Source organism: Xenopus tropicalis, chromosome 4, assembly GCF_000004195.4.
Source record: "Xenopus tropicalis strain Nigerian chromosome 4, UCB_Xtro_10.0, whole genome shotgun sequence".
In the NCBI taxonomy this organism is placed as follows: domain Eukaryota; kingdom Metazoa; phylum Chordata; class Amphibia; order Anura; family Pipidae; genus Xenopus; species Xenopus tropicalis.
In genome coordinates this window covers 43,342,409-43,357,562 of record NC_030680.2, presented here as the reverse complement: position 1 = coordinate 43,357,562, position 15,154 = coordinate 43,342,409, and the positions used below count along the sequence as shown (strand labels likewise).

General features: G+C 38.4%; 1 protein-coding gene across 2 annotated transcripts; it reads left to right on the top strand.

The window, feature by feature from the left end:
- The first annotated feature begins 29 nt into the window (after positions 1–29).
- Positions 30–14,396, top strand: pskh1 (protein serine kinase H1). Of its 2 annotated transcripts, none has more exons than XM_012961168.3 (3): positions 30–140; positions 9,578–10,601; positions 11,925–14,396. In XM_012961168.3, exons 2-3 carry the CDS (start codon positions 9,669–9,671, stop codon positions 12,240–12,242), a joined length of 1,251 nt encoding a protein of 416 aa, XP_012816622.1. In that variant the 5' UTR covers positions 30–140; positions 9,578–9,668; the 3' UTR covers positions 12,243–14,396.
- Positions 14,397–15,154: the final 758 nt, after the last annotated feature.

Below are 15,154 nucleotides of genomic sequence, written 5' to 3'. Positions count from 1 at the left end.
GCTAAGCAACGAAGTTACTCAAACTGAGCATGTGCGAGAATTGATTACTGAAGTAAAACGTAGGAGGAAGTAGTGCGTCCTAAGATGTCTGCCACTTCCAGGGCTGAAGCGAAGATAGGGGAGACTTTACAGAAGGTACGGTGAGCAGCTGCTTTTCATTATACAAAGAAGTGTAACAGTTTTGAAAATCAGAATTCTAAAACGTTAACATGTTTTTACTTATTAAATAATTTTAGTGATAATTGTTGCCTTTTTGAATTTTGCTATACGTACAGGGACCTTGTATTGCTTTTTTAGTAAAGTAAAAGGATTGCAATGTGAACTTCTTTTGAGTAAATGCCCGAGTGAGACAGTGTGGCTAGATGCGTTAGCATGGGGCTAGTGTTATTGGCAGGAGCTTCATTATATTACCCCTTCTAACAACACAATGGGGTATATTTATCATGGGGGTAAAAAGTGGAGTAAAACATTACTAGTGATGTTGTTCATAGCAACCAATCAGATGCTTTGCTTTGGTTTTCTAATTGATGAAATCTAATTGTTGATTGGCTGCCCTGGACAACATCAGCAGTAATACTTAACTCCACTTTTTACACATCATGACATACACCTTGCATTTTGTGCCCAGGTGATATGTTTGCAGTGGTTTGTCAGTAGCAAAACCCCATAAAGTTTTGTAAACTAGTGTTGGATAAATTAAATATTTAGCCATATGGTAAATTTAAATTATGGCATTTTATACATTATTATACTTGAATAATGTATAGCACTTTTATTTGAATGTAATTTTATATAACACAAAAATATGACTCGTAATTGCAAATCTGAATAGAAAAAAAGCAGATTCTTTAAATATACTGTGTTTAGGATAAAATTACTTTTTTCTAGTTCTGCCTGGAAAGCACAATTATGCCCTTGTATGCAGTTATAACCAGACTACTACAAAGTAAATGAAAGCAAAGACTGGGGTTATGTAATAAAAGGAACTAAGTTTGCCCACGAGCAATAACCCATAGCAACCAATCAGCAGGCAGCTTTTACTGGTCACCTGTTTAAAAGCAAACATCTTATTGGTTGCTATGGGTTACTGCGCCTGGGCAAACTTACATATGGGGGAAAATGTTCTGTGTTTTTTGCTCTAAAACATATTTTATTGCCAGCATAAGTTGTGTGAAATTTTTTTTTTTTTAATCTTGGTGATTTTATTTTTAGTTTAGTTCTGCATTGCTGCTTATTTGTGAATGTAAAACTTTTATAGTTCGGAGAAACTATTGAAAATGGAATATTTAACCACCAATCCCACTCTTCAAAAAACATTTTATTGGCTGTGCTGGATTTTAAGGGGGCATTTTATTAACATTCAGATTTTCATGGTTTTATAGTTTTTTTTTTTTTTTTTTTTTTTTAAACCAAAACTAAACTCATTTCCATAAATGTCAGTCATTATCAAAAGGTCTGAATTTTCCAGTATTGTTGTACAAAAGCCGTCATAAGCAAAAAACCTCTAAAACCACAAAGCAAAGAAAGCTTTTCCAGTTGTAAAAGTGGCATATGCCACTGACTTCTATATGATCTTGACAGGTTTTAGAAGGCTATTTTTTTTTTTTTTTGCATTTGGATTTGTCTTGATTTTTTTGGTTGGAGTAAAAAAAAAAAAAAACCCCAACCAAAAAAATTTGAGTGTTCGTTGATTCGCTCCATTAGTGTTTTTATTCCTTTCTGCTTGAATACTTGTTTTTCACTCTTGATATTTTCTTTAATATCTTCATTTTGGGGCCTCTGCCTGCCACACAGTTTTGTAACCCAATGCAAATTAGGTAGCAACAGTTTAGAAGGCTTCTGGCAGTCATACCTAGGATATTTAAATAAGGAATGTCTGGGAGATAAAATGCTGTATAGTGCAAGTCCGTCTAAAGCTATTGCACTAGGCACAGTCCCATGGATGCCTTAAATAAATATAGCACTGTGTACATGTCTGGTTACATAGTTAAAGGAACAGTAAAACCAAAAATGTAATTCAAGTAATTAAAATATAATGTATTGTTGCCCTGCACTGGTAAAACTGGTGTGTTGGCTACAGAAGCGCTACTATAGTTTATATAAATAAGCTGTTGTGTAGCCATGGGGGCAGCCATTCAGGCTGGAAATGAGGAGAAAATGCATAGCAGATGACCTCTGTAGAATATAATGGGGCTTTATCTGTTATCTGCTAAGTAACCTGTGCCATTTCTCCTTTGAATGGCTGCCCCCATGACTACACAGCAGCTTTGTTTATATAAACCAGTGCTGTCCAACTTCTGTTGTACCGAGGGCCGGAATTTTTCCGACCTACGTGGTGGAGGGCCGATAATGGAAGCCAGTTTTGACCACTCCCCTTTTTGAAACCACACCCATGTTATCACATGACCATACCCATATTAATGGTTGTAGTACAGCAAAAACCTGCCATACTCTGCCTGCCCTACCCTGCCTGTGTGCCATACTCTGCCTGCCCTACCCTGCCTTTGTGTGTGCTATACTCTGCCTTCCCTACCCTGCCTGTGTGTGCCATACTCTGCCTGCCCTACCCTGCCTGCGTGCCATACTTTCACTGTGTGTGCCATTCTTGGCTGGTTTGTGCCAAACTTGGCCTGTGTGACATACTCTGCTTGCCCTACTCTGCCTGTGTGTGCCATACTCTGCCTTCCCTACCCTGCCTGCGTGTGCCATACTTTCACTGTGTGTGCCATTCTTGGCTGGTTTGTGCCAAACTTTGCCTGTGTGTGCCATACTCTGCCTGCCCTACTCTGCCTGTGTATGCCATACTCTGCCTTCCCTACCCTGCCTGTGTGTGCCATACTCTGCTTGCCCTATGCTGCCTGTGTGTATGGCACACACAGGCAGCCTACAGTGACACAATGCTGGCACTGCTCCTACAGTCTGCACAATAACTATATATTAAAAAACTTTTTAATTGTAGTACCACCTCTGTATATGTTCTTTTTGTAGTGTGCAGGGATTATTTGTGGGTTTCTACTGCTCCTGAGGTGTGAACAGGGGAACAATGGGGGTGATTACAGCCTGAGCCTGAGGTGTGAACACTGCAGGGTGTGAACAACACAGGGGATTACATATTTAAACAATACAGCCTGATTACAGCCTGAATCTGAGGTGAGAACCATGCAGGGGGGGGGGCAGTTAATCACAGTACTGATACCATTTAAAGCTTACACAAGAGTAAGCCATCAAAGCAGCCAGACAGGTGGGGGGCCACACAGAGGGGGGTCGCGGGCCGCATGCGGCCCGCGGGCCGCCAGTTGGACAGCACTGATATAAACTATAGTAGTCTTTTTGAGGCAAATACACCAGTTGTACTAGTGCAGGGCAACAGTACTTTATATTGTAATTACCTTAATACAGTCATATTTTTGTGTTATTGTTCCTTTAAGTTGTATTAAAAGTCCAACACCTCCATACGAACCCCATTCCACCTTTATTGCAAATTTGGGTAAGAGTCTGTCAATTTGGCACATCTGGACTGGCAAATTTGTCAAATTGAGGGGGCATCTCCTGTTCACAGCTCTCTTCTGGTTACCCTATAGATTTTCAATCATATTATGGTCTTGGCTCTGGCTGGGTGAAGCCATTGCTTTATTGATTTAGATGTGTGCTTTGGGTTGTTATGCGGAAAGGTGAAGTTTCTCTTCATCTTCAGCTTCTTAGCAGATACAGGTATAGGACCCATTATCCAGAATGCTCGGGACCAAGGGTATTTTGGATAAGGGATCTTTCCGTAATTTGGATCTCTATACCTTAAGTCTACTAAAAAATTAATACAATATTAATTAAACCCAATAGGATTGTTTTGCATCCAATAAGGATAATTATATCTTAGTTAGGAACAATTACAAGGTACTATTTTTATACTACAGAGAAAAAGGAAATCAGTTTTAAAATTCTGAATTATTTGATTAAAATGGAGTCTATGGGAGATGGGCTTTCCATAATTTGGAGCTTTCTGGATAACGGGTTTCCGGATAAGGGATCCCATACCCGTACTTGAAATTTTTGTTACAAAATAAACTGATACTTGGAGCTATTCTTGATTCTATCCACCTTGACTATAGCACCAGTTCCAGCTGATGAAAAACAGCCCTAAAGTATGATGCTGCCTCCACAGTGTTTCACTGTGGGCAGAGCTGTGGAGTCAGAAGCAATTTTGGGTACATGGAGTTGGAAATAATGTACCAACTCTTGATTCCTACTCCTAATAAATTGAAATTGTAATGGGAAAAAAGCAATGTTAAAATGCCCTATTTCACATATAAGTCATAATATAGTACTTCTCTGCTGTAAGAATAAAGGGCAGGGTCTAGTTACATTACATTACATTAACATTTATTTATAAAGCGCCAACATATTCCGCAGCGCTGGAAGTTGTTTTATTAGCTGAAACAACACTAGCTGAGATATTCTAACCTTATTGTTTTTCATTTTTTGTATTTTGTTTAAACTTTAGGTTCAAGGAACCTTTGTAGTTTTTTAAATATATAATATAAAAAACCACACTGATCTAGGCTTAGTTGTAGATTCACACCCAAACTTGAATAGTATCCTTATACGTATTTGCAGTGACAAGCTTGGATTGCCAATAGGGTAGTGCCGTCGGCTTCCTAGCCAGTAGTTATTTGGCTTGTTCCTAAAAGCAGACACCATCTTCGTATAGCTGTAAAATTACTGAGCTTTGGCAATGATGAAATACCTTGTATGTCATGTCCATTCAATCAATATGGAATATACATTAGTATAGTAAAGGAACAGTAACACCAAAAAAATTAAATAAAAATATAATTTACTGTGGCCCTACACTGATGTTTCATGTTTGCTTCAGAAAGACTGCTATAGTTTAAATTAAAAAACTGTTATGCAGCCATTCAAGCTGAAAAAAAGAAAAGGCTACATAGCAGGTTTCATAGCAGATAACAAATACAATACAGATAGAACACAATGGCAATCTATGCAGTTTATCTATTTTCTGTAACCTGTGCCTTTTCTCCTATTTGTCACTTTGAATAGCTACTTCCATGGCTACACAGCAGCATTGTTTATATAAAATATAGTAGAGATTTGAAGCAAACACACATTTTTTACCAGTGCAGGGCAATATAACATATTAATTACATACATTTATACTCTAATTTTTTTAGTGTTACTGTTCCTTTAAAAACAGGAGTTGGAGTCTGAGGAGCCAGAGCTGGTGCCGTGACTGTTGGTATGTTGTTCTTCTGATGATGTGATGTTATTTTTGCGCCACTGTTGAGCTATATTATTGTTAATGACCGTCTTCACCATGCTCCACTGAATGTTTAATGATTTGGATACTACTTGTACCCTTATCCTGAATGATACTTTTCAATAATGAGATCCCTGTCATGTTTTGAAAGTTCTTTGCAGACCATGGGTTTTGGAGTATGAGACCAAGAGGAATAATTCTACAAGAACAGCCAAGCTTTATCTGAGCTCAGTTAGAGCTACTAAAGGACAAGTTAAGTCTATTTCATTGGGGGGGTGCCCAGTGAAATAGATTTCCTAGTTTTTTTTTCCCCAGGCTGGTGCTCACGTTAACACCAGCCTGTGGAAAAAAGCTGAGTGCCGCACCAGCATCTTCTTACATTTGTTTCTCATTGCTTGGTTCTGCGTATGTGCAGTAGAGTAAATCTTGACTGCATGCCTGGGACACTGGTTAATAACATGGCGGTGTTAAACAGTGTTTTTCCACAGGCTGCTGAACGTGAATGATTGGTTGATTCTGAATATAGCCACATCCTTGTTATTAAAGAGTATGCACTGTAATGAAACAAGGTATAATTTCTGCTTTGTTTTCAACTGCTTTGTATAAAGGGAAATTTTGCAATAAATGTGTAATAAGTCCTGACAAGATATCTGGGTTTTTTTAAAAAATATTTTATAAGCATTCCATAACAATGGAATAGATTTTGGTTCTTTCAGGATCCAAAGCCGCCCTGATGCTTGTTCGGTGCATGCCTATCCTGTCCTTTAATTGTCTACAGTAGAGTAGTCCATGTGGACATTTGATGAAATAAACTACCATGGATGTCTGGCATGACAATCTTTGTATGATTTTGTAATTTTTACCAGTGTATGGGTGCGTGAAGTGTGCCAACAATGAGACTACTACACATCAGGCAACCCTTACACTTGCAATCTCCAGGTCGCGGGGAAAGAAAATGGGTTTGACTTTGTTTATGAGGACTGAAATGTTGGAGTATTCTGTGCAATGTGTCTACAATAAAGCTGTGAAAATCTTTATAAGGAGTCTCATAATCCCCAGATCCTTCTCAGCTAAGGGTACTCCTAAAACACTACCTTCTAGTAATAAACAAGTTAAAAAGCAAAGGACCCCTGGTCCAATTACTAAATATTCCATTTACGTTCCACTCTTTGTAATCTATCCTTCAGCCTGTTCAGCTTTCTTCAAGTACAAATATTTTAGACCAGACCAATATTCCCTAATTTAATCAGTCATCTTCTGTGTGGTACAGTATCAAATGCTTTAGCAAAAACTAAATAGGTTACATCCACTGCCATCCCAGAGTTCCGTAAAGGCAATTCAATTAGTCTGGCAAGATCTGTAAAACTATGCTGGCACAAACTCATAGTAGAACACACATAACTGTCAATGCAGAGTTCACATTCTCATCATTGTCAGTGGTCAGGTGACAACACCTTAAAACACTATATCATATATCTTCTGTTCTCAAGAGGGCAATTATTTGAACCCTAACTTAAGAAAATGGTCACTAAGGTACCAGAGCTAAAAGCAACTTCCTCCAACTAAGATTCTGCAAACTAACCAACAATTGTATCTATCCAAACAGTTCCACCCCTTTTTTCCCACAAGGCAGTGAAGCCCTGGACAACAGAAGATCCAAGATTGGCCCCAGGCATCAACCTAAGGGACCACGCAAATCCTCAGTTGTGACCATGAGTCAATCACAGACTCCTGGTTTTTAGGAATAGTGCATTAGCAGGCTAGAATAATATCCTTCTCCTCCTTTGCCTAACACCCATACCAAAAATGCCAGCAAAGCAGCAAGAACTGCTCTGTAAATTACATTTTGGGGGGGGGGGGGGGCTTTACATGTCCTTTAACTGCAATCAGCAAAGTAGATGAACTCATGGTCCAAACTGTCTAAATAGCCTAGTTTAGCTTTATGTGAGTGGCTCGGTGATCTGTAGATCATCCCTGGGCAGTCTCTGCTTAGAATAAAGTTCTTGCACAACCTTGCCTAAAGTAATTCTCTGCAGTGGAAGCAACCCACAAGACAGTTGTGCTAGGATTAAAGAAACTGTGGCAAACATTTACTGCAAAAAATAAAAATTTGCTGAGAAAAATGCTGCAACAAAACTCAATTCACTTCAGTTCTGTGTGCCTGCCTTAAACACTATGACAAATGCCCAAGTGTCGGCACACAGAGCGCCATCGTAAGTCGGGCTGGAAAATGGTTGTGTTCCAGGCCAACCTCCGATCCACTCCTCTGTGTTTGCCCACACTCGGGGAGTTGCCATAGTCTTTAAGGCAGGCACACAGAGGAGCGTACAGAAGTGGATTCGCAAAAAAGCGCAGGGCTGAGAGAAGTGGATATACACTTCGTCTGACCTCGCCCTTAAAGTTCCATTTTAGAATTAAGACCTTCATGTCCTACAGCCTGTGGTCTTGATTGCAGACGTGTTGTCCCACTGGTGTATCGCATGCTTTGGTCTTTATCTTATGTTGGTGATGGTTCATGGTTGTGTGTAGTTTTTTTTTTCCTGTTTCTCCAATGTACATTCATCCTGTAGGGCACTTAGTACATATGATCATGTACACCACATTGGAGGAAGCACATGAATAGCAGTACTGAATGTTGTAGACGTTTTGTGTATTCAGTATTGCAATTTGATCTTTGCGCAGGATGAACTTGCAAGTTTCACATCTGTTGCAGGGAAATGTACCTGCTTTAGTTGTTTGGGGAAGGGCACTTCTAACAATCATTTTCCTCAAACTAGGAGGTTGTTTATAAGACAGAAGAGGAAATTCAGGAAATATTTCCTTTAGTCTGGTATCTGTATGGAGCATGGGCTATTTTTCTAATAATGTTCAGCTCTGGGTTGTAGGTGACTACAATAGATAACCTGTTGCTTTCTGTGTTCTATAATAAAGGAAAGTTTGTTGGGAGGGCTCTACTTACTAGAGAAGGATTTGGGGATTTTTGTGCAGATGCAACTCTAGGCAGTGTCAGAGTTTTCTAAAGTACTCTTGTATGTATCTTGTATGAAAAATGTGCATTGGGGCTTTGTAGATCCCTGGTAAGGCCTTAGCTTGAGTATGAAGTACAAATTTAAGCCCCAGTCCTTAATGAGCGTAATTGCGCAGAGAAATGTTACAAAACTGGTAATGAAATTGAGCAATTAAATATAAAAGTTTTCTCTGGAGAAAAGGTGCTTACAAGTACATTGGCTGATATAGTGGGGGTAATTTTCTGATAGGGAAGAACTGGAATCCACCCTTTTAGACTTGAGGAACACAATTTTCTCCTGAGGTGAGGTTGTGGAATAATTTTTTGGATGATGATGTGACTGTAGAGATTTAAAGTGGCCTGGATGAATTCTTAGACATGCATATATGCTACATGCAATAGCCAAGGCTATAATAATGTCAAGATCCATAAGTAGTTTAATACATGTATGTTTACATCTATTTTTAGATACATGTGGGTGTGTCGATAGGTCTGTATTAAGTGTATATGTGGCAGGAACCATTTGGAGGATGTAGCAGGGTGAAGTGCTACAGGCTTACCAGGTGGGGCTGATAAGCCTCTGTTAGCTAATGAGTACCCCTTAAAACCCTGGCTGGTCAGTCTCACCAAAACTCCGAGAATGAGGTCTGTGGACTTAACCCATAGACATCAATGTGTCTGTACATATTGCTGTATAATAAGAGGTCTGTAAACCTACAGTATTTTCAAGACAGTATTGTCTTGCTGCTGAAAGCTATTTTGTGCTTTTGAGTGGTTTATTGAAGAAAACCGCTTTTGGGTTTTTTTAACCTGCAGCTGCCAGCCCCTTACATGGGCTTTCCCCAGTATAACATTTGCCAGATGTCAAAGACTTTTAAGAACAAAATCTATCTCGCCAAAATTAACACAACTCTATTAGCATAGTCAATTGTCATTGCCCTTTTGCAACCACGGTGACGCTTGAATTATGGTAAAATACGCTGTAATATGTGACTGGGGGGGGGAATGGCGATTGCAAATTGCACTTTTTTCACTGCACTTGCAGACGTGCGTGTGCCCTTATATTTCTGTTGAGAGGTCAATTTAAATCAATAACTTAGTACATTTTCACCAAACGTTTTAAGGTTTTAAAATGTTTTCCATTCTGAGCAATACTTTGTTTAAAACTTTGTTTTAAATTTAGCGTTTAATATGTTTTCCTTCCTCTATTGTAGATGGACCGATGTTGCTTATGTTTTGTATAAAAATTATTTGAGAAAACCATTTTTTTAAATTCTATCTTTGCAAATTTTTTTCAGAGGTACCATAAAAGAAGCTGATGCAGATACTTATATATAAATGAAGTTGCAGTAACACGATGACTACATCTGAAATAAGATTATTTCTGTCATGGGTTGTGGGACAAGCAAAGTTCTCCCTGAACCTTCAAAAAACCTCCAGCAGGACTTGGTGAAAAAAGTGGAACCTTGTTTGGACAGAAAAAGTGACCAATATAATAATTGTATTACAGACAAAAGCCAGACATTTCTAAAGGATGATTACCTATCTCACTCACTGCCTAATGGAGACTTGAAGTGTCATGTGGAAAGTGCACATTTAAGGAGACACAAAATTGCTAAGTACAGGGCCAAGTTTGACCCACGTGTAACTGCAAAATATGACATAAAAGCTCTTATTGGACGAGGTAGTTTTAGTCGTGTTGTAAGAGTAGAACATAAGGCCTCTAAACAGCCATATGCTATTAAAATGATTGAAACTAAATGCAGGGAAGGAAGGGAGGTATGTGAATCTGAACTTAATGTTTTGAGGCGAGTTCGACATACCAATATTATTCAACTGATTGAAGTATTTGAGTCACAGGAAAGGGTTTATATGGTCATGGAGCTTGCAACAGGTGGTGAACTTTTCGATCGTATAATCACCAAAGGCTCATTCACTGAAAGGGATGCCACTCATGTATTACAGATGGTTTTGGAAGGTGTGAAATATCTGCATGCACTAGGCATCACTCACAGAGATCTAAAACCTGAAAACCTGCTTTACTATCATCCAGGTATTGACTCCAAAATAATGATAACAGATTTTGGACTTGCAAGTGCTCAAAAAAAAGGGGATGACTGTTTGATGAAGACAACCTGTGGAACACCAGAATATATTGCACCAGAAGTTTTAGTAAGAAAGCCCTACACCAACTCTGTAGACATGTGGGCTCTTGGAGTCATTTCTTATATTCTTCTAAGTGGAACTATGCCATTTGAAGATGATAACAGGACCAGGTTATACAGGCAAATTCTGAGAGGGAAATACAGCTATTCTGGAGAGGTAAGAAAGTTATGTGATTTTTTTTTTTTATAGTAGTGTAGAATAGGACTGGGCTTGGAACTTTAATGTTATGCCGACCAAGTGGTTTTCAGAAGGGCTTTAATGGCCAAGCATTTTGTATCAGTTACCAAGTCATTATGTAACTTCCATAGATATCAGGATTAGGGACATTTTTAATCATCACCCCGCCTAATAAAATTCTCTTAATAAAGCTATAAAATGCCATTAAATTACAAAAATAAAGTACATTGTCTTTGCATCTATAGTTAAAACATCCCAGTGAATTCACATCATTATGTTACTTTTAAGTCACAAGGAAACGCCAATTGCAGTTGCTTAAGTATTTTTCCCAGGTGGTCTTTTTTTTTTTTAGGAAAAAATTCACCAGTCCAGAGAAAAAAAATAACTGCTCACTATGTATTTATCCTACTTGTCCTGGCCATTATAATTCCGATGATAATGTTAATGCAGGCAAGTACATTTAATATTTGTACTGTGTGTACAACCCTTATAACATTGTCAATAAAATTATCAACAACATTATCAGCTGATCTTAGCATGTGGTCTAATTATTAGCTGACCTTAGCGTCGGTCCCCGGACCGACTTTGCTTATACCCATCGTTATAATTCGATTGTTTGGCCCCAGGGATCGAATTAGCCTGGATTCTCCCGATATCGCCCACCCGTAGGTGGGGGATATCGGCAGAAGATCTGCTCGCTTGGCGATGTGAAGGTGTATGGGCACCTTAAGGTCTACTGCCAGGTGGGGCTGACCCATTTATATGGCTGATCCACTGGCTTCTACTCCCTCCTGTGTCTGCATTGAGATGCACTACAGAGTGGATTTCATGTTAATACAGGAATAAAGATGCTCAAGTTTTGTCTATTTTCACTGCATTGTTCTGTTCTCTTTGGCAGTTTGCACTAGCAGTAACGGAATAAATAGAACACAGAGCACAGACATCCACATAGAAGTAGACTGCTGCACCCCCCCCTCCCCCCAGTGGCGCTTTCCCTGAACTTCAGTTACGCATACAAAAGTGATTTGATCTTCATCTATGTCTCAATAATAAACAGAATCTGCTTAAGTTGTTGCACTTCATGAACTTAGGCTATATTCAACTTCCCTGGGTATCCTCTGTGACAATAACAAGCCTTTTACACAGACTTTGTATAATGATACAATCAGAAATTATTTAATATCACATTTATAGCAATCCTCTTATACATTACAAACTTTTGCACTAGTAATAAAATGTTACACTTCCACAAAGAGGTTTGTTGCATTCAGTTATATACTAAAATACATTTGTGTTCTGCAGCCATGGCCAAGTGTCTCAAATCTGGCTAAAGACTTCATTGATCGCCTTTTGATGGTGGAACCAGGACAGCGGATGACAGCCACACATGCTCTTAAGCATCCATGGATAGTAAGCATGGCAGCTTCTTCATCAATGAAAAATCTGCATCGCTCTATTTCACAAAACTTGCTAAAAAGAGCATCTTCTCGCTGCCAGAGCACAAAATCTTCACAATCGATCCATTCTAGTCGGTCTACAAAGTCTAGTAAATCACGGCGAGTGAGAGAACGTGAGCTTCGAGAGTTGAATTTGCGTTACCAGCAGCATTACAATGGCTGAAAGAATAGTGCTCAAGAAACCATAAGAGTACTGTGTGGGTTTTTTAAAAGAAGTTTAGAGGGTTTTCAGTATTAACCATCACAACTGTCACGGATAAGCATAAATGAATGGTAAATATACACTACTGTTACAGACTGTGTTTCTTGCAGGTGCTTTATCCAAACCAAAATAAACCTTTAAACATATGTTCTTGTATTAACATTTGCCAAGTTTTTTTACACAGTTGGATATTCCTTTAATGTTACACACTTGTTTGTGTATATCATAATATATATTATATATATATTGTGGTCAAAAAATTAATGTTTAGAAAAAGAGTACTGCACTTTCTGGGACTTGAGTTTTATTGAAAGAAATCCAATGTTTCGGGCAATAACACTGCTCTTCCTCAGGGACAAACCAACAGACTGTTGACCAACAAACAATATACTGTATATGTGCCAAAGTTGGCAAATTGGCACAGTACTAGATACTCTTGCCCAGGTTGTGTTCTGTTGGCTTGGTGACACTGTCTACTTACTGCAATGTGTCTGGCTGGTTCTCTCCCAGCGTTCTGACGTAGCTTTTTGTGTTCTTGTACTTATGTACTTTTATTTGTTACTTTTGTTTCTCTCTACACGTTGAGGGTATCACTCTTTTACTTCTCTTGGTGTAACATTGGTTCCAATCACATTTTTATCAGTTTCAAGTGTTTTGATACTTTGTATGTAACACATTACACAGTAAAATGGTCGCTTTAGTGATTGATAACTTTATTATTTGATTTCTGGCTGCTTATTAATATGGGGCACATTCATCAAAGTACGAGTTCGAATCCCGAAATGGGAAAAATTCGGAATAGATACGATAATTTCTGATGATTGCAAATATCACGAAAATGCTTATGAAAAAATTGGAGTAGTCACGATAAAATCGTATTGGCCACAAAATTTTCGTATCGAACAATCGTAAATGGCGGGAAAACCTTTGATCCTTCTGTGCATGATTTTGGAAGTCTCCCATAGGACTCAATGGCACTCTGCAGCTCCAACCTGGCCCAAGGAAAGTCACGATACCGACGCTTGAATGAATCTGAAACTATCCTACTCCGTGCGACAATATGATTCGCACAAATTTTGTCACAAAGTACAAAAAAAGTCACAGAAAATACGCACAGTATGACCAAATATGATTTTTTTGTATTTTGTACCTGTTGTACATTGATAAATGAGCCCCTTAGTGTTTTCTTTTCTGTTTTGGTTGCTATGGTTACTAAGGCCCTTTTTTCGGATGAGGGTGTATATTGTGTTTGTGGGTCTACAGTCCGCTGGTTTGTCCCTAAGGAAGAGCTGAGTTACTGCTGGAAACATTGGATTTCTTTAAAGAAAAATCTTTTCTTTACTCCCAGAGAGTGTGGTATTTTTTTTTTTCTTGCACTTATGATTGAATAAATATTTTTGGTTTATTTACTCAAGACCCGTGAGTGCAGAATTTTTTTTTGATAGATAGATATATATTGGCTTAGACACACACTTAGCATAATGCCTGGGTGCAAACAGTATGAATATACCAAAACATGGAAATATCTCTGTGCAGTAACCTTGATAAAGGTCCCGGGTGAGGGCCCAATAAAAGTAAAGTTCCTGGTGTGCATAAATACATATCTTTTCAGGTAGATTGCCCCACCACACCAAGAACTGCTTCTCATTTTGGTAAATTGTAAAAGAAAACCCTCTGGCATATTGCTGCACAACATTACCCTAAAACAAGTTTTGTGCTGACTAAAAGAAGGTATATTAGAAAAAATAGAGGTATAGGCATCGATAACTTATATTCTGTTTAAAGAAATGACAGTAAAAGTTTCCTGTGTAAAGGGTAAAACATATTTGTTTGCTTTTTTTAACAAAAAGAAAAAATTACTTTTAAAGTAATCTTTCAATTTTGTGACCAATGTGAACATCTTTTATATGTAATCACTGAACACTTCTAGTGCCTTAGAATCTACAGTACCATACCTGTGCTATGGTCTCTTTAAAAAGTAAACTCTAGTTTCTTTGGCGCTAAAATAGGCATGTATCAAATCATAATTTGACAATACTGTACCAAAAATGTATAATATAAAATTCCAAACTGTATAAAAACTTTACTGTATAATAAAATAAAGTCCAAAGCCTATGGAACCTTCTTTTTACACTGTGTAATAAGGCTATCCCATTCATATATTTATAGAACACATCACTGCACTCAGCTGGAACTGTCAGAGTAATCCATTTCCAATGTTTCTATCGTAAACTGATCTTCCTCAGGGACTGTTTGTACCCCATTGTCATGTGGAATAATGGTATCCAGGCTACCACTGCACAGAGTATCGTGGTTATTCTGTAACATTGTCTTTTAGTAAATTTGAGGTGTCCGGTAAAAAAAAAGAATCCATCTTTTGGACTATTAGATAGAAAAAAGTCCATTCTGCTGCTGGATTAAAATGGATTTGGCAATCAGGTGAATGCTGTTCTCCAGAACGCATGGAATGTATGTTGGTGTATGGAATAATACTGCATATTTAGAAGCCTTTTGTCTGATTGATTGTACTTTTCCCTCTCCTTTAATTTGCAGCACTTAATGTCCTCATATTATTGTCCTATTAACCACTCAATTAGATTGTAAGCTATAAAGCTTAGGGGCAGGGATCTATTACTACCTCTTAAAGGAGAAGGAAAGGCTAAGTCACTTGGGGGTGCTAAGGCTAAGTCACTTCAGGGCCAAGTCCCACCTAAGAGCTGCACTGTTGCCTCAGCTCCAACTACACAGTGGTTGGCACAGGATATGGTGCTTAAAGGGTTACACACGATAAATGTAAACAAGGCACCTGGGCCAGATGGAATACACCCTCGGGTACTGAGAGAGCTAGGGGCAGAATTACAGTGGCCCTTGTT

What these genes read in the sequence shown, in the direction of transcription:
- pskh1 (XM_012961168.3), top strand. Translation starts at nt 9,669, where the DNA reads ATGGGTTGTGGGACAAGCAAAGTTCTCCCTGAACCTTCAAAAAACCTC. An exon ending in AATACAGCTATTCTGGAGAG is followed by an intron (nt 10,602 to 11,924) that starts GTAAGAAAGTTA and finishes TGTGTTCTGCAG; the next exon opens with CCATGGCCAAGTGTCTCAAA.